The following is a 27,586-nucleotide window of genomic DNA, read 5'->3' on the forward strand; positions in this document are numbered from 1 at the left end:
ATGATACCTTCTCCAGGATGCCACTATTCTTAGGGCCCCTCTACAGCAGAGGCAAAAATAATTAAATAAATAAACAAACAAATAAGATTCATACAGGACACTAGATCAGATACCCTCACCCTTTCGAGAAGCCCATCTCCATCAACTATTTAGACAGTATAGGAAGATTGACCTCCAGTTTTTCTTCTAAGGTTACAGTCCCTTCACAATTACTTTGGGTTTGCTGGAGCAGTAGCAGTGTGCTGTAAAAATGAGCTAACTAAGAATTAAGGAACAAAAGGGAAAATGGGGAAAAAAAAGACGATTTGCAGAGCATACAAAGCCTACAAACAGCATCCGCCCCTTCATTCCGCATGTCCTACAGCCACTGCCTGCTGCACTTCTCATTGCCACTAAACTCCTCAGCCCCTAATGTGCTAATAATGAAAGGAAAGGAGGCAGAAAGGGAGCAAGAGCAAATGGTACACATTCAGCATTGCAGTTCTAGAAAAATAAAGTAAGGACAAATGCTCTTTTGAATATATCTTTAGAAACCAGAAAAAAAAAGAAAGAAAGAAAAAAAAGAAACCATCTTCCACTCTGGTTTTTCTTTTCTGTTACAAGAAATATAGGCATAACTTATATGTTAAGGCTAAGAACACACAACTAAAACATATGGCAGTAAGACTGAGTATGTTTATTGCTTTATTATCTTCTCATACTGAACAAAAATCACAAACCCACAAACCTACCACTAGTAGAACAGTAAGGCATAAGGAAGAAAAAAGAAAAGAAACACGCCAGAAAGACAGAAGGAGACTCTGTCTCTTTTATTTTCTGCTGCCATCTGGAAATTGGTGTATTTTATGCAAGGTCTGGGATTCCAGGAAGAGCTCTAGGTGAAGAAACACATAACAGAACTGTTCTTTTTTTCAGCGCTAACTAATACCATAATTTTATTTCAGCAGATTCTTGGTCTGTACAACTGAGATATTTTAAATTCCATCAAAATAAAACACTACTTCCAAATGTATACTCCTAGATTGTATGGTATTTCCCCACAAAAGGATATTTTTTGAACCAGCAATAGACGCTATTGCAATCAACTTGGCCATACACCGGCAAAGACAGACTTTACCTAGATCTCCACAAGACATTTGCAAACTTACCAAAAGGCACAAAATAACAGTAGATTCGTACAAGTAGAAGAACACAAGGAATCAGGGAGAAATGGTAGTCATCAGAAACAGCTCTCGGGGAGCATGCTGCTTGTCAATGCCCACACACTCCACTGTGTGAAAATCCCAGCGAAGGAGAGATTTCAGAGGGGTTTGCAGAAGAGCAGTTACACGGCCTCATGGACACGTGTGTGGAAGCATGCAGAGCATCAAGCTTGAAAAAGTGGAAGGAATCAAAGGCCAGTCAAAAGCACAGGTCATTCTACAAATAGGACTTGACTGACTCTTCCAATCTTCTTGGATTGGAATAATCTGTAAGGTGCCTGTCAGCGGTCAGAAGCCTGACCATAGGAAATATGGTGCCACGTTTCAAACTAAGTTTTAAAACAGAGGTGAGACAGATGGACAGTAGTCTGTAGACTACAGAAAATGAGGTCTACTGTGTGTGACTGTATCAGTAAACAAGCAAAGACTTGACAAATGTTATTATTAAAAGACATCTTTAATAGGTTTTTTTTTTTAAATAGCTACTGGAAACTTTATTTGAAGAAAAATAAATCAATATCATTTTTTTCAAAATCCTGTGAAACAGTCTAGTTCCTCAATTTTACTGTGTAATTTGAAAAGACAGAAGCAGTTTGCACAGCTGGTATGTTAATTTAGCTCCATTTGCTCAAAACAGCTTATAAAACATTATTTCTTTACCATTTCTGATTTCATCAAAAATGAAAATATATTTGATGATCCTAATCTAGGTCACAGTGGATATCGGATTACATCTCAAGGCAACCAAGACTTTTAGTTCAAATTGCTTAAGGCCAGAATGGAAAAATAAGAGATGCAACAGCCACTCAGTAGGACAGCTAACACATGCTATCTCCCTTGAGCCAGCATTTTTATATTTTCTACCTAATATTAAAATGCTACCCAACCTATCAATATTAAAAAGAAAAAATCAATTAATATTACAAGATCTGAGCAAGGTTGATGACATTTTTGGATAAACATTAAGAAATCCAGAAATAAAAGGCATGATGCAAAATTAAAGAGAAATTTTAACACTGGAGCTCCAGTGACTCAAATTTTGTACAATATGAATTATGTGTATGTTCGTACATACCTGAAAAGGTACCACTGAGGAAATAATGGATTGATCTACAACACACTGTCAAACTTTATTGCATAGGAAAGCATTAGTGCAATGATATTTCCAACTGACACAAAAAATGCAATAAACCAACCAAGAAACAATAGTGAAGTCAAACATTTTGGCGCAAGGCAAAAGAAAACCTAATAATAACTCAAAAAAAATCACATAACTGCTGTTATATTTTAACTGTAAATTACCAGTGATAAAATTTAATTTCAAATTTCAAAATCACCAATGTATTTAGGATGCATTTCGCAGTGTGAAGATTTATGTTAGAAGAGGGCTGTAATAGAAGAATGTTGGCCATTACAACTGAAATGTGGGGGGTTTTTTTGCCCTCTGCTTAGTGTTTCAGATAGATAGAAAAATATGTAATTAGGAAGCAGTTGCCTTCCAACTATAGTCTTTCATAAAAACCTGACCACACAACTGCAAAACAGAGCCTAACGTATCGTTGTTGGTTTGTCCTTTTCGAAGATCTTTTATGTTGCACATAAATTGCATAAAACAGGAGCTTCGGTAATGTACATGCATCTACCCTGGCTTTCTACAGGAACCTATTTAAACCAAGTATTGTCAAGATTGGTACCAATTTGAACAATACCTCTAAGGAAATACCACTAGGATAATATTTTGAAAACTGACTAAAATGAATGTCAGAATCTCATGTGCTATTTTCAAAAGGGATTGTAAAGCCAAAAGAGAATGAAATAAAGTCGGACTCTGGCTCTACCAATTCCCACATACCATTTGGTGATATTGCTTGTACCATGTACAACTGTGCAACTCAGCAAACTCCTCTTGCTTGTACATTAAATGTGCTTTGATTGTTTTCCCCACCACTTTGGGAACTAAACTGTTGAACTGAACCAGCCTGCAAAATCTGCTGTGCTGTAAAGCACAGAGAACTCTCATCCCAGGACAACCATTCCTTCTTACATACAACAGTGCTCAATATAGAAGGTCCTTAAATGAAAAACTAAGAGAAATATGTAGAGAGGAGCCAAATTCTACCCCTGGGTACAATCATACAAATACAGCACTTTCTGATAGACTGCATGGATGACAACACAGGTACAATTTTGGGTGCTCTGCATAGACTATGCATTGCTAATACCAGGACACTGGAAGTACTAGAGGATATTGAGTCCTCAAACAAACAGCGATCCCTCAAAAATGTTCAGGCAATGCACAGGAAGACTCTGTCATTTAAAAAAAAGGGGGGGGGGGGCACAAAAACAACAAAAAGTCTTCTCCTCCTCTAACTTCAATAACAGATTCTACAGAATGGAAGAATACATAGACTTAACATCTGTGCACAGGTTCCTATATGACACACAGGAAACAAAATAGGAAAACAAAACAGGCACTGGGCCACATTAAATTCCCTTTTCTCTGTTCTCTTCACTGCCACCATGCAATGTAAAATTTATCCTCTGCAACTCACTAAAAGCACTAGCTATAACTGCAGAGTGACTAAAGGCATCTTTGAAGGCAACGGTGAAGTTAAAGGCCACCTGGTGTCAACATTTGTTACAAGTTAGACATTGCACAAGGTTCCTTCAGAATAACTTCTGAAGTAGTTAGTTAGTAGTAGTTACTCTGATAGTAAGGAGGCAGATTTGGATTTTGATAAATGATGCTCCTACTGTATAGAAAAAATAAAATTAAAATGGATATTTGTTCACTGACTGTGACAATTTCCATGACAGCGTACATTGTTATTAATGCTTCTTAGTAGAGAATGCAAGGCAGCCAAGAGTCATTTAAAAACATGTGTTGTTTCTCTCTGAAAAATAAAAGGAAGGGAACAGTAAGAAAAGCTGTACTTCCTGAAATTAGGCTGAGCAGTTTGAATCCGTGTGTCGCGAAGCATATTTGTGAAGCTGGGAAATAAAACCAAGCCTGCAAAATAAAACTAAAAATTTATTCTTACTACCTACTGCAAAATTGCTTACCTCTAGTACATTTCCACTGGAAAATAAGCTTCTTTATCATAATATTCATCAAACATTAATGTCCCTCTTAGAAGTTCTATACGGAGTGCAAACTCAAAGTGTGGAGGCGAATGGGACATCGCGGTTGTTGTTCCCAAAGGCAAAAAAAAAAGACTCGCTTTTATAATTCACCAAGAAATTAAACCCACAGCAAAGCACGTCCCAGTACTGACTGAGAATGTCTTCCACGTCTTACACCTGGCACAATTCAATGTATGCTCCCACGTAAGAAATAAAGGAATTGAGGCACAAAGATATATTTTATTTTTGAATCTTGGTTTCTACTAGCTTTGGAGCCATTTAGTAAACGGCAAGATTGACAGATCTGCACCCTATTGACTAACTAGTGCTTTGGAGTTCGATACATAAAGGTATTACTTCACAAGGGTAGCAGAGGCATGTTAAGGCAGTAATCAGCTATTCAAGAGGCTAGATCTAATGTGCATCAAAAACAAGCCAAAAGCATGAACCGAGAACAAAAGTCTCAGGCCTAAGCTCTGCTAATAAGGCAAAACAGGATCCCAAGTTTGTGAAAAATACTCCAAATTTTAAATACAGGTAAAAAAACCCAAATATCCAGCTTTAACTAGTTTTGTAGTTAAAAACACCATATCTTATTAAAATTAGTAGTAGTAGTAGTAGTTTTAAAAAGTTCTTTCCTCTTTTAAAGTTACCATGAGCTAAATTTCTTTTGAACAAAAAGTATAGGTAAGCATAAAATACAAAAATATACATTTTAAGCAGTAACAAAATTTGAATAAAAATTGTAAATTGCTCAAGGAAATAATTACATGTGCACATGCACACACTCAAAAAGGTGTGAATGGAAAAGGAAACAATAGCTTTAAAATTTCTAACAGTGTTAGCTGGCAAGACTGCAATAGCTTCATTTTAGCAACTAGGAGTGTTGTTATCAATCTGGCTTCCTTGCCAAAAAGTAAATATTAAATATCACACACACTCTTCAAGAAGGACAAAAAAACACTGCCAGATAGCAAACATGTTTGCATGTTCACTCAAGAGGGAAGAGTATTTTCTGTATTCATCGGGTCTTTACTTCTTCTCATGAACATAGAGCAGGTTTGGTTCCAAAACCCTACAAGCCTAAGGAGATCTCACCATCCCTCTCCTCTATCTCAGCCCAGTCCTTCATCCAGGAAAGCACTTGAGCCTCCTAGAATATGGTTTAAGTTTGAGCAAACATTTTAACTGTTTTACTGGACCGAATGCATGTGCAGCTCCTAAAAGCCTCCTCTGCCAACCAGTAACTGGAACTACGCATGTAGAAGCACACACTCAGCACCAGACCAGTTGACACGGTAGCAGAGCATAGCAATAGCTGTTGGGGCATTGTACCATTTAAATCATTAACATGAGGATACTGCAAACTCAAAATGTAAGTGATCCCCTAGAATGACATTTCTATAGAAGACTTCCAAACAACAGAAAAGGATCATGGCAATCCTCCTGGCACTAAATGTGCCAGTGAAAACCAGTATTCTCACATGGAAAGAGAATTAGGTTTGTTTCTGAACAACTCTGTAAGAATGAAATCTCAGATATAGGCTCCAGGGCTGATACAGTTACAGCAAAAGCCTGTTATAGTAAAATGCATGAAATCATCCTGAGGCATTATTTTTCAAACACGATTAACTTAAAAACTGGAGAAAAATCCATGTGGTTTCTCTGCAATTATATATATATACATATAAAAAAAAGGAGTGTCAATTTTCTGAAATGTTAAGTTTGTGAATGCAGTGCTTATTGGCTCTTGGATCTGCTCTGAAGCCAGCTCCTTTTGTTTTTATTATCATATTATTTCTCATGAGAGCATACAGGGAAACTCTATTAATGTGAAGTGTCATGTTTGCAGAAGAGAACAAAGTGAATTTGGATACAAGCTCTCAGTACCCTGCTTACTAACATCCCAGTAAAGGAGTAGATAATTTTTCAGAATCATTTTTATCAACTAACACCCTTTCTTAAAAATAAGCAAAAAAAGATAAGGTAGAAAAGGAGGTGGGAATGTGGAGCTAGACTTACACTTTATCAAATTGTTTCCTCAGCAACTCTTTCTCTGTGCTTCTTCAGAAAATAATTTCAATACGGAACCAACATTCAGAAGGTTTTTCCAGCAAACACTTGAAGTTTTCTGGCACAGCCAGAAACTTACCATATGGGCCACTCCTGCTCGCCCTGAGCACAGCAGGAGTCTGGTCTCTGTAATCACTGAAGACGAGCTGGTATATGAACATAAAATTTTCTTTGGATAATTTATGGAAACCTTAAATGTGAAACATAAGCAGTTTCCTCCTACAGCACCCAACCGAGCAGCAAGCTTACGTGAACAGCAAATAACATGAAGAACAAGGAAGCTAATGAAGAGTGCTGAAGCAAGGCTGGAGGACTATCCCCACTGCAAAGGTTGCAGTCATTTTTACAGAAATCACAAGTGGTTACACTTCGCATTACTTCTGAATTGTAGCTTCTCACCGCTCTTCTCCCTGTTCAGAAAAGTTAGTTAACATTTCAGTTAATGAACTTCTGAGAATTGTCCAAAATTTAGAAACTTGTAACATACTTTAAATGGAGTTTGATACAGATTGTTCGTCTTACATTCTAGAAATACATACATCTAATGAATCAAACTTCTGATTATTTCTACTGGTATCCAATAAATCTTTAAAAAAATATATTTAACTGTATTTATGCATGCTCATTTATATGTGTATTTTTTAGTATATATATGTATATACATATATTAGCTTATCGGACAGCTTTCTTTAAAAATGCGAGGTCCTGAATTCTCCCTGCCACTGAAATATGTGGAATTAATTTTTGGCCATTGGTTCTTTGTTATGAGTCTGTCTCAAATAAAAACTGTTTCAATTGTCCAACCCCTAGGACTTAAAATGCCTTTTATGTCAATGGACAGTTTAGTTACATCTACTAATTTACTATTTTAGTTTTATTTCTATGATTCAATAAACGTTTCAGCCTACAAAGAATAGATGTGATTTCCATCTGTAGCTGTAGTAGGTATCATAGTGTATTTGGTTGTCTTCCATCTTACACTGAAACAAAGCAACATGAAGAAAAACACCTAAGCATCGTTTTTATGCTTTATCTCAAACCAAGCCGTAATTCTTATCGTTTCAGATGGCTGGTGCAATGAAAACCTCTCTCCTATCTTCTTCAGCAGCTTGCAGTCCTGCATTGTTTCTCATTGTGCCCAAGAGCCTATGTACACTACTGCCTTTCTCTAAAACACACTCCACACCAAAGAACTTTGAAATTGTTTTTGCTATGTACATCTTTTCTATGTAACTGTTGAAATAAAAACACTGGCATTCTCTTCAGTGAAGGACTATTAGATCAAACAAGAAACAGATGGAAAAGCTACTTGAAAGATAATCATTAACTTGGTAAGTGAACCACAGTGAAGTTCCTGATTCATTTTGGTAGTTTTGAGAACACTTTGGACCAGACTGAAGCCGATTTATACCAGATGACATTAAGTTTTGACAATTCACACCAGCTGAGGAACCAGCCCATTAGGAATACAAAAATATAAGAGTACAAAAACTACTATTTGTTAGACCTCTTGGCACATCTAACTCCAAAAGTTGCTGTGGCAACAAAAAATGTGAACTCCAGTGCAATGAGGCTTTCTCTTCACTAAAATTTGTCCGGTTTACACTTATGAGAAGAAACTTTTTTTCAGTTTCTGAATCACCAAGATCCATTTGGAATGACTGACACTTACTAGGTTCATAGTAATCCACTATAGTCACTGAGGCGCCTTGGGTATTCGCCACTTTGAAGTCTCTCACAGCTGGGATATCCACACAAACCTGTGTTTCATTTAGCTAGAAAAATAGAAGAGAAACAGACTGAGAACCCTGGTGATGGTGGTTTCATGGAACAAGGAAGGACCTGGTATTTGATGGCAGACCCAACCTCATTTCTAAAAGTTTAGAGTTTGGATAAATATGCTTTGGCCAGAATACATGCTTCTTCAAAAGTCTGCCTACTTGTACATGATTATATAAGAGGTGCAGTCGAAAAATTTCTTGCAGATACAAATGAGTTGTATATATGCAGTCAGCCTCATTAACAAAAGTGGAACTATTCACTCGATGTGAATAGCAGATGGTAAATTCCCCAAAGAACATAATGAGGATGTCTTTCAGAAATTAACTCAATGACCAAGTCAGGATGAGCATCACTGCAAATGCATTTTTTTCACCATTTTCAACTTACAGAGTCTAAGTATAGGTTGATTTTTCCATTGTCTTTTTCCATCTTCTTAATTTTATTGTCTAATGGAATGAAATCTGGTGACACAGAGAAACCATTGAGCAAGCCGACCTCCATAAGAGCCATGCCACTACTAGAAGCTGCACCAGAAGCCAGGTACCTTTTCAAAACATAGACAAGGAACTTTTAATAGAAATACGACAGTTCTCTATCCAAATAAACTCTTTCATTATCAAAACTCAACAATGAAAGGGATAATACTTAAAAACAAATGGAAAAATGCCATCAAGAAAACTGCTAACAGTAAAGATCTAATAATTTATTTCTTTATTATGCTGCCTGACAAATTCAACCACACTGAGCAGCACTGAGCAAACAGCAGTGTTGCAATTATATGGGAGCGTAACCCTGACCACACTCACACCAATAGGATCCCTTCCATTGGCATCTATAAGTGTAGGTTTACATTTTAAATATTCAAGAACTATCAAAACTGAATGCACGTTTTGAAGAAGGTAGCTCAGAAACAGTTGTAGGAAATCTTGAACTGCAACATTCATATAGATGCATTCTTTGTTTTGCTTTTATTCAGTTGTAGAGGGTGAGATAAATGTATAAACCAAAAAACCTCTCAAACCTTTTCATATTTTCCAGATATAGACTGATGGTTCCCTTAACAGAGTTATCATTACATTATTTCTCCAAGCTCTGGTTATAAAATCCATACCTATGTCATTTATCCAGTTTGGAAAAAAAAATTAATAAATTGACTTCCTTCATCTCTCCCAAATAATGTTTATTATCACGTCTCTTTCCAAATTTTTGAGAATTAAATGCAGGCCCAAAAGGCTTTGCTCTATTAAGCAAGCCTCGCATATCATGATGCACAGCAGAACTATCAAAATATGTTTATGTCTTTCTGTGCTATACGTAACACTTATATGACCTGCAAAAGATTTTATTGTTTTAAATAAAGTATATGGCAGAAGAGCTTTTCCCTCACTTGGAAACAAAAGTAAATGACTATTGTTATACTATAATAGCAGTGTCTCCAATCTGCATTTTGAATGTCTGACAGTAGTTGAAAGTAATTGAATAAAACTATTTCTTTGTAGAGTTGGATGGCTTAAAAAAGGGGAAGACTTGCTTTCAAAGCAATGCTATTAAGCTTGGCAGCATGGCTGATTGAACACAGATACGACTTTGAAAAAAATACAGCACAACTGCTGACTTCAGTTGGCTCACGAGATTAGAAACAAATGAAACCATCTGCTGGATGATGAGCTGTGCCAAAGTAGCTGCTATTGAAAACAAATAACCAAACTGGAACTGGATGTAATTATATCTGTGTAATTAGCAATGAAAGATGAGAAAAATACCAAAGCCGTCTAGTGAGCCTGAGGTACCACCAAAATACCAGCAGGTAACCCAGTCAGCATGGTATTTCCAATAATTGAATAAGATATATCCCTCAAAGTTATGAGGATCTGTCTCTGTAAATAAACAACAGAGACTGCCTAGAGGGAAGGTCCTGATATTGTCTCTTTAATTCCAGCATCTCTTAAAAAAAACATGCAAAAATGAGACTGGTTAGGAAGAGAACGAAGCAAGAGTTGAAGCTCATATCTTAACAGAATTTAAAATTTTTTGAGTTGCGTTTTATGTTTCAGCACATCAGCAGTATGAGGTCTGTATAAGACCCTCCCACTGATGGTGCAAAGGTGAGAGAAAGTCCAAAACTCCTGAATGCAGGAAGCATAAAGAAGAGAGTGAGTAAAAGCACCAATAACCAGTTTCTCATTGCTGGAAATGGTATGTAGGTGATCAAACCAACCAGAGAAGAAAAGGACACTCCTGAGTACATGATTCATAGACAGTGAGGCCACTCCTCTGGCCAAGAATCTGTTTAAATTCAATGAGTCATCATATGCTCCCATGTCAGAAATGATATGCAGTTAAGATGACCATTGCGAATCACTATCAAGCTGGTTGAAACAAAGTGGAATATTCTGCGGGTTCAAGACAGGAAAAAAAAAAAAAAAAGACCTGCAGTGCTGCATTATTCATTACCTGACTATGCATACCCACAACTAGCTAAACTTGTTGAGATTACAGCAGTGTTTCTACCTTCTTTGGCTTCTGTACCAAGCAGCTACACAATGTTGTAAGGACTAAAAGAGCAAATTTAAATTAGTTCAGTAATTTGATTATGTATTCATTACATAGGATATACCGGGGAAAAAGAAAAAAGAAAAAAAGGATGACCGGTCTGCCAGGCCAAGCAACCTGAGACCAGATCTCATCCTACAAAACAGAAACACAGAAGTTATTAGAATTTATGCTGGCCCACTTTCCAAGCTACAGTTATAGATCTTAATATTCCAAATATTTTCCTAGGGTGGTTTTATAATGCTGTTAGTTATTCCTCAATCCTTTAAACTGTCTGCAGTTAAAACATCAGCCTATAGCCTTCCAAAAGAGCAAAAAGATGGGTTCCTTCTTGTCTTTATTCCTGTATCAAAATTCTTGTCCAGAAAAAAATGATCAGGATGCTCAGCCAAACTTGTCCCAGGCCAGTCATGTAAGCTCTTTACATATCAAAAGTTAGTGCTAAACTTTAAAAACCTGTTGACACTTCATAGAAAACTTTAAAAGACAGAAAAAATCTATTTCTATTCTAGGAGCTCTTGTGTACTCTAGAGTCCCTGCCCACCATCTGTATCACTGAACTGGTTACCAGAAACACATGCATGAAAACAGGATGGCTTTGTTTCTGCTGGCTATTTCCCAAATTAAATCAATCCTCTCTGTACTGACACTGTATTCATTACAGTTGATTATTTGCACGACGGTGTCACCTAGAGGCCCCAACTCCAGTCACAGCTTCCTTGTGTTAGGCAGAGCATAAGATATACTCCTAGCAATAAGGAGTTTAAACTTTAAATAAATAACAGAAGAAGGATATGTTGGAAAAGAATGCAAGAATAAATATGGTAGACCAGGTGGTACTTTGTAAATCTTGTGTTTACCAGGAGCCTGTTACAGTGCCACAATAAGAAAACAGTGATTCAAGAAGCAGCATTAGCAAAACACAGATGTGATCATAAAATACAAATAATCTATTCACATCAATATCTTTTCAGATAGCACAAAATAAAATAGACATATTTTAGATGAAAATCTTTTCAGAAGCACCCCAGCAACCTTCATCCCATATTCATCAGAAAGTATAGAATTAGACTGACCTGAAAACTCATCACCTCTTTTCAATTCAAGAATGATATCACATTTTGTTATGTCATTATGCAGATGTGGATTTGACCCAGAGGCCTATGTGTTCTGCCAGCCTTAAAGAATGCCAATATAAAAACACGACTGACTAGTGACAACTCTGCACAAGAGATCTATTTGGAGCCATCAAACAAGGTATTTATTTACCTATGAATAGCTTCTTAGTTTAATTATTGTTGCTTTTTAAAAAGCAAGTATTTTGCTCTGATTAGTTATATGTCTATATCCAGTGCACTGGTAAATCTGTACAAACAAATGGAAAATCTAGCTCATCTTTATACATATACAAGCTCTGTAGACAAAGAGATACATGAGATATCCTCAGTTGAATTACCTACCTTGTGCATACATTCACGGTCAAATGGTTGATATCATCTTTGTTATCCTTTACATCAACATTCAAGTCAAAGGCTTCTTGGTTTCGGACAGATTTGAGCCTCTGATCAGTGTGTTTTGTGTTGTAAATAACATTGAGCTGCAGATTACAAATAAAAACATTAGGTGAGTCTCCAGCAAGGCAAAAGTATGTGGCCAAGAAGATTAATTTTGTAACAGTAGAACTCCAGAGAAATGACTGATCACAAGAGAAGGATATAATGCCCTTCCTAACAGCTCGACACATGAGACTCGTACGATGTCTCAGGGAAAAAAGAAAAAAAAAAAAAGGCAAACAAAAAAACCACCATACTTTCTGAGCACTTCGTAATGCAGCAGTACAAATACAATTAGCAGGGCGCAGATAAGGGAAACATGAGAGAGTTCTAAGAGATGCAGTAATTTTTCTCCTAGTTGCTTTCCACTGGTTTACAATATATGCAGCTACTTCCTCTCAGCATGAAACAGGATGAAGGAAGGAAGTCTTCAGAGAGTGACACCTACTGGGTTAAAAAGAAAGACTGAATATGAAAGAAATGCAAGAGCAAATAAATGGCGTATGTAGGAAATTTGTCTTCAATCATCATGTCACAGCACTCATACATTCAGAGCAGATGAGGAACAGCATGTTACTCCAAGCCCAAAGCAATACTGCTGTTAAGCACTAAGTAAATAAATTCATCTTCTTGTTCATTTGCAGCAAAGACAAGCTACAGGCCTTACACTGCCTCAAGGACAGAGCTCTGACCCCTTCTGTTCAACAAATGCCAACCCCTCCTAACCAAGCCAAGGAAGAATGTGGGTCAGGCTTACAGAGTTTGTAACACTCATATAAAATAGGCACATCTATTAGGCACAGTTTCCTATTCTTTTAGTGTTGATGTGCAGAAGATGTTTGAAATTCATCTTATTTCAGAAGAGTGGTAAAACCAGAAGCCCTTGAAGGTGCTCTGAATAACTAGGAGATAACTTGACTGTCTTGACATCCTGTGAAAGTATGAGCAAAAGCGGAAGTGCTGGATTTGGAACTCAGCAACCAATGAATGCTCACACATTATCACCCATAACATCACCCATAGACAGAGAGTAACACAAAAAAGGCTACATTACCTACAAAACTGGGGTAAAAACAGATGCATTATTACCTGCAGGTTTTCATAAAAAAAAAAAAAAAAAAAAAAAAAACTTGGTTTCAGACTGGAAGATGGCATAGACATAAAATAAAAAAAAAAATGTGGCAGTGTAGAGAACTGTAGATATCAAGTAAACTCAGTATCTGTACCAGAAAGTATGGTGGACATGCAATAAAAAATAAATAAAATAGTGGACATATGAGTAAACATGATATATTGGAGAATAGCCCTTTGTTATAAATCTACCAAAGTAAACTGAATTAAGTAAATGAACACATGAATAAGGGAGCTCTACCTAATATAAATTCTCTGAATATTCGACAGGCATAAAGGTGGTTGGCAAGATTGCGAAATGAGCGTTCTGGAAGAAAATAAGTTGTCAAGGAACAAAGGAATATTAAAAGTCAAGAAAAGAAGGCAGAAATTAATGTTCAGATGTGAAAAGACTAGAGACGTAAAAGAATTTCAGTGCCACTAGATGGTAGGTGACACTTGATAAACATAGCTATAAACATTAAACATATTCATAAATGATACAGAAAGGGTAAATACTGACATGATAAGGTTTGCTGACTAGACTAATTTATTTGAGCTGGCAAAGATGAGGATTCCTGCAAAGAGCTGCAGAGTAATGCGATTTTCACAACAGGACAGGAACAAGAACAAAAATGAAGCTGTTGCCCTACGAAAATATCATTTCCATGTTTAGCAATGATCATAAAACTAAATAAAATGTTGAGAGTTATTATGAAGAATGAACCAAAAAAAGCTAGAAAGATCTAGCCTCCATTTCAAAAAGGTATGGTAGAATAAGAGTGGACATGGAGAAAGTTGATTGAGGTGATCAAAGACAAAGAATAACTTCCAAATAGATGAAAAATTTTCAGACATGAAAAGATAAGTTGGAAAAAAGATTCAGTAATGGCGAGAATGGTCAAATAGTGATACAGTGAGCAAAACAGTAGAATAAGTGACCTGCATGGAGAAGATGAAGAGGAAACTGTTCTTCATGCAATACAAGATTACATTATATAATTGCTTCCCACAGGATGCTGTAGATGTTAAGTGCACACGAGTCTGAGGGCAAAATAGATAACTGCATGGAAATCAGCTGAGATTTGCTAAGTACATCAAAACAATCCCCAGGTGAAGATCTTGGATAATAAATGACAGGAGGTGGAAATGGCAGTCAGAGAATGTTATCTATGTTCACATTCTCTTTTGAGTATCCACCTTGGGTTATAGCTGAAAACAGAACACGGGGCTAGACTAGGCTTTTCTGCAACCCGCCACAGTGTCTCTTAGGCCTTATCTCCAAATACATGTTAGGAGACCAGATTCAAGATGAACAAGGTTAGTGCTTCTTTATTCAGTGCACCATTAGCATAGACTTACTTGCCACAAGAAGCTCTTGTTAAAAGCTTGGAAAAATTCAGAGTGACATATTCATGGAAGAAAATTCTACCATGGAAAAATCTGTTGGGCCAGAGATGGCACCAACGGATGACCTGTGGTTTGGGAAGGCTCTGTTTCACAGACCAGTGAAGGGCAGGAGGGTCCTTCAGTGAGGTGTAACTACATGCTTGTCCTGCTCTTGCAACCTGCCCTGGGCATCTTTTCTCTGTTGGCCACAACTGGGTACAGGATAATAAATTATATCAGTTGTCCCTGGATGTCTGTTCTCACATTCATGTGGTTTAATACCCAAAAGACATTGAGAGTGAAATGTAACTGTGAGAAAATATTCTTAGGCTGATTAACGCTCCATTATAGTGGCAAGTTGCACATGCCTTTGCTAAAATGTGGTGCAAAGATACCAGGGCAAAATGCCTGCTGAGGACAAGAGATTGAGTTACTGACTCAGCACGCCAGGGAGGCTAATTGGAAAGCTTAACTTTAAAGAATTTAGAGTGACAAAAACAAATACAATAAACTAAGAAAATATCTACTATCAAAGATTAGTTGTCATTTGTTTGGCAAAATTGTGATTTTTGCCAACAACAGAATAGTAAGTTTGCATAAACAAACTCCATCATTATCTGTTTCCCTAGTCATCATGATAGAACACTGAGAGGGGCAAAAAAACATTCTTTAACTTTGGTAGGAAAATAATCAGAGTGGCTCAAATAACACTTTCCCAGCAAGATCCCACTTTGTACTTCAACTAATGAAAAGGAATGTAGGGTGTTTTCTGAAAATCACAGTCCCTTTAGAAGAGTAACTGATAGCAAAAGGAAAACTGTCAGTCCAAATTTAGAGGTACAGCGGGAGAGGGCAGCGGGGGAGCAAGTCAGTGCAAACTGTCTTTTAATAACTTATTCTGCTTTTGCTGCCACATCTCTGTCTCCTTGATATGAAAGTTAGATCCTGTATTTCAATCACCCTGCCTAGCATTCCTGAATTTAGCATGCAGTATGTATAGAGACAATTTTGTATAGACATTCAGAGCAATAGTGGTGTGGTGGTGAGGACTTACCCATATAACTGTCCTGCAGAAGGCAGTACCAAGTATCTAGAAGTCTGCCAATTAAAGACTTGCAGAAAGTTTGGTAAAGGCAAGCTAGCAGTGCCCCCACAATTTGCCATCACAAAAACAAAGCTGTTTTAACTTTTGCCAGGAAAAAGGCAAAAAAAAAGTAGAATTTACTGCCAATTTGCAACACCCGAAACTACATATCGAACAGGTCAAGCAGGTGCTATTTTCATGGAATAAGTTGTTAAGTGCAGGTTTTCCTTTCCAGATTTCTCACGAGAATAAAGGAGAACTCTTTTTTTCTGTTCTGGCTGTTTTAGGATGAACTAGCATTAAATTAACAAAATAAAAATTTACATTTCTTCTTAATTTTTTTTAAGATGCAGTTGCCAAAGCTGAAGGCAAAACTGGTCCAGTGTTTTCACACTGCACCCAGTTCTGGTAAAAAGCCAAAGAAGAGGAATTTAGAAGCTGATCTTCTGCATGAAAATGATGCTTGTAACAGTACCGGGTCCAAACAGCATTTGGTGAAAAACTCAACTTATATTCCTCTAATCAATGTCTCTTTCCTCTCCATTTTGTTCTTTAAATAGTAACATAAATGTGCTTAACTGAGGGCATGAGTTCAGTGAAGTATTTTCAGCAGATCCTCCCTCTCTATTTTCCTATCCCTTTTTGACTAGTTAGTATCAGCTGAAAAACTGCAATGGAGAAATACATATCCATTTCACAGTATATCTTTTTTAGTACCATCACGCTGACTAGCACTTGATCCTTTATCTAAGTCGAGTAAAAAAAAAAAAAAAAGAAAGAAAAAAAAAAGAAAAGAGCTGAGTGAACGAAAAGATCAGTACTTTTCACTTACTAGCCACAGGTGAATCACAGGTCTTTTTCACTCCTTCCACCACCAAAGATACAGCCTATGTCCACTCGATTCCTCTGTCATTTGAGAACTACTGTTTTAGCTATCACTCAACACATGAACTGAGTCTGTTGTGAAGGGGGTGGCAGAGAGTGATGTCAGCCAATACACTGTGTCCTGACAAAGAGAAAGTGAGAGATACTCCTCTCTCCAGAGAGCTTTTTGTATGTGCCCAGGCGGTCCAAGAGATCTTGACCACCAATCTACTTTGCCCGTAGACATTTTCCTTGATCCTACCAGCCCTCCACTCACTGCTAGCCCTGGATTTCAGTAGCACCCTGCTTTGTCCCAGGCCATGTCCTTGCCAAGCTAAGCCCACAGTTCAGTCACTTAAGAGACATTTCTTCCAAGACTTCCAGCAGGCCACACAGAGAAGGTGACTTATTTCACTCTTTTGCCAACAGGGTCCCCTTCTTATACCCTACCCCTATATCCATGCCCTCCTTCTCCTTGCAGAATCAGTACCTTAGGATATCCATAGTATCTGTCCACATAATGAAGGGACAAGCTAGGAGACTTTGTTGACAGCAGGACCACAAAACTACAAATAAATGTCTGGTCTTGCAGTGATACTGTCCAAAATAAATATATTTTATGAGATCCTGCAGGGTTGTGAATTAACACACAGCCAACTCGCACACACAAGCAATGAGTTTTCACAAAAAATAATTTTTATGAGAATTCATTCTGTTGGGAAAAGCTTTTCCATTAATGGACTGAATCTTGTGTTTCGTGATATTTAAATGAATTACTGTTTTGACATGCTACATCTGGCTAGAAAGTCAAATCCCAGAACAGCGAATTTCACCACAGTGCTTTGGTGGGTGTAAGACAATGAAACACAGCTGAAGAAATGTGCTTGCAATGCCGTATGCCATCTGATTTATTAAATGAGACCCAGGACTAGCTTGTCTATGTAAAAAAGAAAAATCTAATTCAAATGGCATCAGTGCTCTTTCTTTAGAACAGCAGATCTGCCAAAGGAAGCAGATGGAAAGAGTATGGTCCCATCTAAGAAAAGTTTTTGGAGAAACTACTTGACTGTGACTACAATATTTGGAAACAAGTCATAGCATCTCTGCCTCAAAGCTTCTGGAGAAAACACAACAGCACAGTGACTTGAATGAAGGAGATAATCTGGCACTGATTTCTGAACACCAGTTATATGTGTTCACGCTACCATATGTTGGAACTGTGTAACAAACCAGGAACCTGAGGAACCCTCTAACCACTAGGGTAAGTAGTGGATATTCTGTGTGCAGGAGCTCAGCTTGGTCTTCACCAGACAGGCTGATTTGGATGTGAAATTTGCCTATTGGCAAAAGTTTAATTGAAATCAACACACTTCCACAGAAAGCAATCATTTCAATAAATCAGCATCACTCATTTCAATAAAGCATTTTCCAGCATGAAACAATTTGCTGAAAAGTTTCTGATCTGCCCTCCTGACACATTAGTTCACTTAATATCAGGGAGTATTTTTCAACAGTGATTAAGTTTAAGCAGTCTTAACTGTTCTGGATTCCCAATCTGCTACATGCATACACACATGCACATATACATGCACAGACTTTAAAATGACAGATGTGCAAATGCAGCCTTGCTGAGGTGTTCATTCCTATTTTGGCCAACGGATCTGAATCTAAAATATACTCTGAAGTATTTGAACTTTCCTGCAAACGTAATTTGCACTTCTGGGAATGAATAAACAATGATAATCATTTATGTCAGTGTAGGTTTTGCAGACTGGTGCTGAATAAATGCGCTGTATGTGTAGCTGCTGTTCATTGCTAACAGGCAGTTGTGAAAGTTTCTTTGGAAAGGTTCTTATCCAAGACAGTATTTATTAAACTATTAAACTATGCTTTTTTTGTCCCCCAAGAGCATCGAAGCATAATTCAGATTAGAAGAATTTCAGATTGAATCTGATCTGGCTTAAAACTTTGAGTCCATTAAGGTGGCTTAAATTCTGTTTTCCCAAGTATGACCAGTAGACAGCTACTAGGAATTCTGCCCAGTTTTGTGATAGACTCAGCAACTATCAGTTTGTCTATATACTTGTAAAAAAAAATTAGTCCACCATGCTTATCAGAGACTAATATTTCCATGCTATCTATTTCTCTAGCTTTTCAAATGTCTTTTCTTTCATCCAGTTGGTTCTAAGCCACTGTTATCAACAGGAGGAAAGGCAAGAGAGACCCACTAGTGATCTTATCAAATCAGATCCACTATTGTCTTCTTCTCATACTACATTTCCCAAAGTGTTACATAAATCTTGAAGAAAGGCTTTCTTCAGGACATAAACTCTGTTACTGGTGAGACATAGGAATTGAAAGCATAAAAGAGCTGTTTACTGCTTGCTAATTCCAAAGACAATGTGTACTGATCACAGATTAATTTGTTTTACTGAAATAAAGATGCTGGAATTTTTACCCCTGACACACAGGACTGCCAGAGAGGAGATCACTATACCCTCTCAGACTTCCCATCCCCACACTTTGACTGTTCCTGAGCATCCACTGTTGGCAAGTTTCAATAACTTTTTGTTGTCTTTTATACTATTTCATACTATTTTCATATATATTTCAGATCATACCATTTCAGAGCAGCATAAACACTGCTGGAAATCCAGTCATCTTGTTTTTTAGCTTTTGCATTCCCTTATTCTACTTCATTAACAGGGAAATAACTCTAAATAACTAACAATGCCATTATGTTCTGTGCCCCACCAGAACTGACCGCAGGGGCTTGATGAGACGCTTCTGTCTGGTCCACATGAACTTTGGACTATCATGTCAATGTACTGCTACTTTTCCGCAGGAGAACAGGCTTATGACTGACCTACGGAAGTGCCCCGAAACGGTCACTCAGCCGACTACTAAAAATTTTGGACCATTTGAGATACACAATCACGCAGATGTGAAATCTGGACATTTACACAAAATTTGCTTCATTTTTTTTTAAGTGAAGTTCTTTGCTATTGCTTTAAGACATTACAGATGATTTTCCTTATTAATATTTTTATAAAGCTTTCTATTAAAGCAAACCTTCCTTACTGAGAACATAGCTTTGGAAATAACAACTCTATTGCATACCTGAAAGATAGCAAATCCAGTCCCCTCTGCTGAAACCGTAACTGTCATAGGTTGCACAGGCGCAAGCTAAAAGAAAGACAAGGGAGTTAAACAGTAATTTCAAGAAGATACTTTCAGGCACAAAGTTTACTCACTTTCTACAGTACCTCCTTGGTCTGAAGTAGAAAACGGTTTCGAGTATCAATTGAAAATGTTTCTGGAGTTTTCAAAGTAGGTGCTGTTACAATAACATCAATCTCAGTCTTGCTGGTGGCAGTAATAGATGCAAATAGACTCAATGCTTGCAGAGCCACTACAGTGTCCTGTTGAGAGAAATAAGTGCTTTTGCATTAAAGGCAGCTCTGCACACCAGATGACAGGCAATCCTTGCTGGGGTCTGTCTAAACACTCATACTGAATCTGTTTAAATAAGCTGGGCTTGAAGAAACATAATTAAGTCAGTTCAACTGCTCAGCATAGACACTTTAATCTGCTATAGGAAAACCCATGCAATGAAACACCATCAATTAATTCAAACCAATTTATCACCACTCTTTTAATGAAGTATATGTGTATAGCCATGTCTTTGGCAGCTTTTTTTGAGTCCCAGTTTTGTCCCATTGTTGATTGTGTTGAGAGTTTCCATGCAGCTGCATCCACATATCCCTTGGTATTTCACTAGCCCAAAGGATTCCAGAGCAGAAGAGGGACAATAGTACAATAGTACAGCAATAGGACAATAGCACAACAGGACAATAGTACAACAATTAATTAAGATAGATACTGACTCATGCAATGGAGGATAAATCAGAACTTGCTAAGGAACTCTTCCACTTGTGTGAGATGTGGAAGCCCTGACAGGGCAATGGTCTAGAGGCAACAGCCTGAATCACATACCACCTATACGAGAAGAAAGTCAGTGAAGCAAGCAAGGATTCTGCTGCTTTCTACATTTACACAGCGAGTAAATGTAAGTGTTACATATCCAGCATTTCATAGTATTTTTTCAGGGTACCTTGATCACTGGAGCAAAAGATATAGGTCTGAAAAACCAGTAATGTTTATAAAAATGCCAGAAACCATTTCTTATCAGCCCTATAGTAAAAATTTTGAAGGGAATTCAGCCAAGGTTTTATCCTTTGTATTTGATTTAAAGATTCTGTACAATCATACCACTGCAGAATGTGTTTATAAACACAGTATCATATCTACTCACAAATTCCCTTTTGTTTATCTTTGTGTACAGCTGCTGCTTAGAATATTTGATCATTAGAAGCAATTTTTGAACCTTTCATCCAGCACAGTTCAGTGGATGAGAATTTTAACATCTAGTCTTTTCTGGAAAAAAAATGAAGCAATTCTATGTCTGTATTGCTTCCCAGGAATTTTTGTTGTTTGCGTATTACATTTTCCACTTATTCTTAACCAATGATAATTAAGTAATGGGCCTTGCAGGCTCAGCGTTTAGGGGTGATTTATTCACTTTCATGTCGTTCCAAGTAACAAGATTCTAAGGCGACAGTAATGTTCATTACCTGTGACTATGCCATACCACAGTGTGTCAGCCTGTGCTGTCTATTCACTCTAAATTAGTAGTAACCAATATCTGAATGATTAGAAACTACTCTTTCCTGTGCCATGCCCTCTTCCAAGATGACCTGCTTCAGTGATTTTGTAAATTCCACAAGTTGCAGATGATCATCAACGTTGCCAAAGGTCATGGTACACTGAACCACTATGTCTGGGATTATCCCAACTCCAGTGCTTAACATGGTACACCTAATGGATCTCAGGAATATTTAACATTTTGGACAAACTGGCAGATTTTCCTGAAAGCGGCCCATATTTGCTCCTACAAGCATGCCTTTCATATTTGCAGATGCTGTGCCACGTGCTCTAGGTGACCCTGTGTGTGCAGGGGGGTTGGACTAGGTGATCTGTAGAGGTCCCTTCCAACCTTAACAATTCTATGATTCTATGCTGACTCCTTTACCTAACGCAATGACAAAACAAAATGACTCTGCCCTACTCAGGCAATTCACATGCTGTTCCTGCTGAAGATCTGTGGCTTAGAAGCCCAAACCTTCAAAACTTCTTTCATACTGGAGTGAAAGGAACTGCAGTGATCTCTCAGATCTATAGATCTAAACAGATGAAAGATCTTGTCAGAGGATCTAATTTTAATAATCCGAAAATAGAAATATACCTGCACTTACATAAGCTGTGGAGTCCAAGGAATATCTTGAAGTGTCTTTTCCAAATCCTTACAATCACAATTCTCATAGTTTAGATTTATCTCCCTAATTTCAGCCAGAGTTCAAAAAGTCTAGAAATCCTACTTGCCCTTGCTGAAGATGACTTTGGGTCTTTTCCCTTCTCTTATGCTTATATGACTCTGCCAGGCCCTCAGAGAGATGATAAATGTGCCCTTTGGCATGCTCTGCAACAGAAGGCACACCCAAGATTTCCCCACCAGGAAACATTAACTGCTGAAGTACAAGGAACAGGGCTGGCCATGGCAATTCTACATCACATATACTACCTGAAAAGTTAGGGAATACGGTTTAAGCCATGTCGATAAGTCCCTCTATAAGAAGATCTTCCCTGTTATTGAAATCTGCATTCATATGTTACTTTTCTATAACCCTGTGTGTATATCTGTATATATGAAGTATGCACATTTTATGCATAAACATGAAAAATATTATAAACCCAAATATTCTGACTGCAAATTCAAAGTAATCTATACTAGGCACATAAATTACAATGAGCTATGGCATGGTACCCTAGCTTAGAAAATAACACACATGCCACTGATTACTTTTCATTTTACTGTTTAAAAACATACAAAGTTTATAATATAATGAAGTAATTCAAGAAAACACTTCAAACAATTTCTTAAAGCGATCTTAGAAGGTAACAAAAAGTATGTGACCATTTCCACAAATAAAAAAGAAAAAGAAGAAAAAGGAAAAGAAAAAGGAAAAGAAAAAGGAAAAGGAGAAAAAGAAAGGAAAAAAGGCACCCACAGAGACATTTGGAGCAATTTTGAAAGCAAAATAGTTTAGATTATAGATGACTAAAAGGATTAGATTCATTTATTAACTTCACCCTTGGGGTCAACAGTGCACTTGCAGGTTTTCAAACTTCTAAATAAAGGTATTTTCTGAAGAATAAAAGAAAATCTTTTTCAGCCCATTTAGTGCTTCAGCCGGGCCTTTCAAATAATAAGTAAGAATTAACACATTAAGAATATAGTGAAATCTCAGGGAAGCTATGCTGGTTCCCAAATTGCACTTTATTTCATAGAACTAATCTCTCTTAGATTAATGTCAGCTTTTAAAAATAATTAAGAATAGCCTGTATAGCTTGGTACCAAGCGGTACGATGAGATGTGACATTTTACTGAGACCAGCATTTGTAGTTAATTTAAAAATTAACTTGAACTAATGCAATCCAAATCACTATATAAATTCTTTGGATGCCAGCACAGCTTACATGATGTGGTTTCAATAATATGGAAACCTCCTGGAGATAATAAAGATCTTCCAAATTTCATGGTCTGTCAAGAGTTTGCATAATAATGAGAACATAATGCATATTTAGTTTAGACCAACTGTCAACAGAGACACCAGGGTAGACTGTTCCTGTAAAATCCACTTCGCTTTCTTATCTCAATTAATAGCATTTTAGGAGTTCAGGGACACACATATGGAAAGAATAGAAAGAAATTTCTCTCCTTGGAAGGAAAGTAAGCACAGATATTTATCGCATTTGCTTGGAAAATAGCATTAACTGTTTTTCCACAGGAATCTCTTCTTCTTACTTTTAGGTCTTTTCTTTTTAATATTTTAAATAATTAAGGTGACTTTCTGCTTTTTGATTATATACTTCTCAACTTACTAAAATTTTAGTCCACATTTAAGAAGCCAATCCTTTAAGAACAGAAGCATGCACTTAACCAAGGTTGTTACAGAAAAGCTAATCTCAATATTTCTTATTTAAAACCAAATGTGATCTCTCTTTTTTTTTTTAATAAAATCTAGCACTCATTTGGAAAGTGTAACTATTCAGACATAATATTACCTGAGTAGATGAAAATCCTCCAAGGTGATTTCTTTGTTGACTTAACCATTTCATAACAGGGATCCCCTCTGCTAATCTGTTTTGATGGAAGTGTGAGAGCAGAGCATATGCTGCAAGTTCAATATCAATGGACTGTGACTGCCATGAATCAGAAATTTCAGAAGCAGGTGTTATCCAGAAACGAAGTTCACCTGAAAGAAAAGAATCATAATACAATCAGACCCATAGTCTGAAACCTTTGGACTTCCAGGTAAAACTTAAGGGAATCCTCTTAATTTATGCCTAACTGTAGGATCTAGCAAGTTTCTCTAAACCTTATGCTTATGCGCATTGCCGGTTAACTTGCTTAAGCCCTTCCTCAGAAGTGGATGAATCCAGATAAAAAGAAAGCTAGGGTCCAAACAGCAACTCCCTTTGATTTCAGTTAACCTTTTGTTGTCATCGTCAAGTACCCATACAAATTAGCTCTTGTGAAAAAGCCAGCTCGTTGCTGGGGTACTCCTTTCTCTCCAGTGCTAGAGAGGGAGCTCCAGACAACAAGACTGTGTCCTGGACTAATTCCTCATTGATGTACGAATTCCAAAAAGCCCAATTCAATAAACACAGAGGGACACTGGAAAACCTTGGGCTCTCAGCTACAAAATAAATTGCTTCAGATTTTTCAAGAGGATGGTTATACTCTAACCAACAATTCAAACTTCTTATACTCCGTGATCTGTTTTATTTTTTCCTTCTTAAATCAAGGAGAATAACTTAGTTGGGCTGAACTCAAAAGAGGTTAAAAATCACAATAGCGATCACTAAAGAAAACTTAACAGACCTTTGTGGTAGCTTACATAAAGTCCAGTCCTTCATTTTTCTATTCTTACACTGATTTCCATTCAACACACCCACCAATTTCCTGAACTATCAGAACCTTTTAGAACAGCTAACTTCATACACATAATAACATGGTAAAACAGAGAAGTTCTGTTTTCCAACACCATCGCACTACTAACATGAGGAACACTATACAACTTAAAGCCCTAGCTTTTGCTGATAATTGACATTCATTTATGGCCACTTTTTGTTAAGGTTTTCTTAGAAGTTTTTACCCTATTCAATTTGGTTCAGAACACATCTGATTTCAGAACTAAGATTTTGTCTCTACTTGTATACATAGGCATGGTGTTTGATATGTATTTTCAAAATTGAAAAAACAATCAAATTGAAAAAACATCTACACAGCAGTATAAGATTGTTGTCCAATACCTTGGTGTTCTGCTTTTTGGTTTAATATATTCAGGGCTTCCTTCGCTTTTGTACTTTTTGCCCATGACAATGCATATGTCACAAGTGACAAAGTATAATTATCCAAAATGCCTTCTTCTAATTTATCTTCTAGAAAGTTTACAGCACGTCTGATCACATCCATATGCTGGAAATGAAAATCATATCGAAGAACATACAGTCAATAATATATAAATATATTGTAATATTACATTTTAAAACAGAACAGAAATATCACTGTCTTCTAGCAATAACCAAGAAATACTAAAAATTTCTTTCAGAGTCACAGACAGAACATCAAAGGCAAACATTTTGATCTGGCATTCTGTCTCGTAAGAATGTGAGTAATATGACTTAAATCAATTGGAATGTCTTGGCATCTCTAAGGATAGGTTCCCCCCCTAAATTGCTTTCAAAATTCTTGGACTAAAGTTATGACAATACTTTTGCTAACAACAACTGCTTTTAGCTTTTGCAAAAGTGCATAAAACTGGACAGCCTCCAAGCACAACTCTTTGCTGTAGATAGGCCAAAGTATAGGGAGTTTTCCCCAAAACAGATTGAATTTTGGGTCAGACATTCCTCTTTTTCCATAAACTATAAAGTGTTTGCCAGGTAGTATAACAAGTTATGAAGTATTCCAGTAATTATACTACTCATGAAATCCAATACCTGTTTATCTGGAAACTCTAGGAGGGATGACATGATGTAAGCTGTTAGAGCGACTGGGTTGTTGTTGCCCCCTCGAAGGTCGCTCTGTATCACTTTGCCAGGCTCCTGAAATTCTCCATTTAATTTCTGATGCTGGACAAGCCAATTAGCTGTATCCACAAGTACATTTGCATCAATATCTATGAATGGACGAGCTTGAAGGAAACATCTTAATACAAAAGCTGTTAACCTTAGGGAAAAAGGTTAATTGAACACAGAAAATTAACAACATATTATAGTGTCCTCTGTTTAACGTGATTTAAGAGTGCAGTGATGCCACACACATCTTCTAAACACAGAGGAAAATACATGCCTCGCTCAGAAAAAAAAAAAGGCAAATCTTAATCTGAAAAAAAACAAGTTATTTCCTTGTTCCTAAAGATCATTAACAGCCTTTTCAGCTGTTAGTATTTCAAAAAATAGTTACAGACTGTAGGTTCCCAGTCTGACTGTAAATGTTTATCTTTATTCAAATATTGTTCTCATGACTTCTGCTGCAAGACTAAGCAGCATAATCATAATTTACAAAGTAATATATTTATGAGTATGGTCTTACCTAGGATCATTCTCCCTATAATCACATCACCAGAACAACTCTTGTTGCTTTATTCAGTTATAATCTCAAATTCTGCCTTAACTCCCTTCCTTACTAAATGCACTGTTTAAATACTGAAGTTGATAATATAAATACTTTTCTTCATTTTTCCAGTCTATCAGTACTGAGTCCAAGGCAAATCCCACTGAGGTCAATGAAAGATGCTCACTGAAGTAGTGACAACAATTGGAATATTTCTACTTAAAGTCAATAATGCATATTGAAATATGTAAGTATATTTAAGCTCCTGGGCACTGTTTTAATCCACATAGGGAGTATCAGAGAACAAGCTAAAGTATGTTTCAACAACTCATCAGCTCTGGATTACCAAGAGACTGAAGTTATGAATTAAATATCCAATCATAATTCTTTGTACAGTTATCATCAAGTTTTCACCCTTTTCATTGTAGCAAGCAGCCAAATCCCAATTTTTCTTAACTTTTTTTTTCTAAGTGAGTTCTAGGTACTCACTGTACTGCTGAGATATCCTCTCCAGCAAGACATCTCAAAACGTTTCACTCAATGACTCCCATTTCTACAAAAACTCATTATTCATTCTTTGCAAAATTAAAAAGTCTTCTCCTAATAATGGATTTGACAGCATATTACCTAGCAGAATGACCTTAAAAGTTGGCCTAAAGACCTAATGAAAACCAGTTGGAAGGCTAATATGGCTGGAAATTTTTACCAACTTCACAAAGATTTTAGTTGCAAGGAAAATATCTAAAATGATCAAATTCCAAAGTGAATCTGGCAGAATTACTTACCATGTGCTCCCAGAGGAATCTGCATTTCCAAAGGCACTAAAAGAGCCATCATCCCTCTGGAAAAGAAGCTCTCTTTGGTAGCCTGAAGTGAAAAAGCAGAGACAGGTATTGAACACATTCCTCTTACAGGGGTTCCAGTTCAAACTTTCTAATGGCATGAAGCAAAGCACTTTCTGAGAAGAACAGAGGAACTTAAGTTCAAATTTCATAAAATACCTTCCAAGTATGTAGGAACAAATCAAACTATGCAAAAGACTGCCAGTGTGTAGCAGTAACACGAAGGATCTATCTACAAAAATCCAGATATGACAGTGTAGCATGCTGTG

The 27,586-nt window shown here is 37.0% G+C and overlaps 1 protein-coding gene and 1 non-coding gene across 2 annotated transcripts; one reads left to right on the forward strand and one right to left on the reverse strand.

Annotated features, from left to right (window-relative positions):
• Positions 1 to 6,489: 6,489 nt before the first annotated feature.
• On the reverse strand, positions 6,490 to 27,342 carry CD109 (CD109 molecule; the record flags this gene model as incomplete). Its single annotated transcript, XM_088537545.1, has 10 exons — positions 6,490 to 6,808; positions 8,071 to 8,173; positions 8,568 to 8,724; positions 12,194 to 12,330; positions 19,854 to 19,919; positions 20,000 to 20,155; positions 23,919 to 24,109; positions 25,170 to 25,335; positions 25,860 to 26,088; positions 27,261 to 27,342. Coding segments are annotated over 10 exons (1,478 nt in total), but the record flags the coding sequence as incomplete, so codon positions are not given.
• On the forward strand, positions 19,136 to 19,203 carry LOC148591458 (small nucleolar RNA SNORD36). Its single transcript, XR_015914070.1, has one exon. It is a non-coding gene; the product is annotated as a small nucleolar RNA SNORD36 (small nucleolar RNA).
• Positions 27,343 to 27,586: the final 244 nt, after the last annotated feature.

The sequence above is a fragment of the Tinamus guttatus genome, unplaced genomic scaffold (assembly GCF_059628265.1).
Source record: "Tinamus guttatus ecotype Peru unplaced genomic scaffold, ASM5962826v1 Tinamus_guttatus_pri_ptg000806l, whole genome shotgun sequence".
Taxonomy (NCBI): Eukaryota; Metazoa; Chordata; class Aves; order Tinamiformes; family Tinamidae; genus Tinamus; species Tinamus guttatus.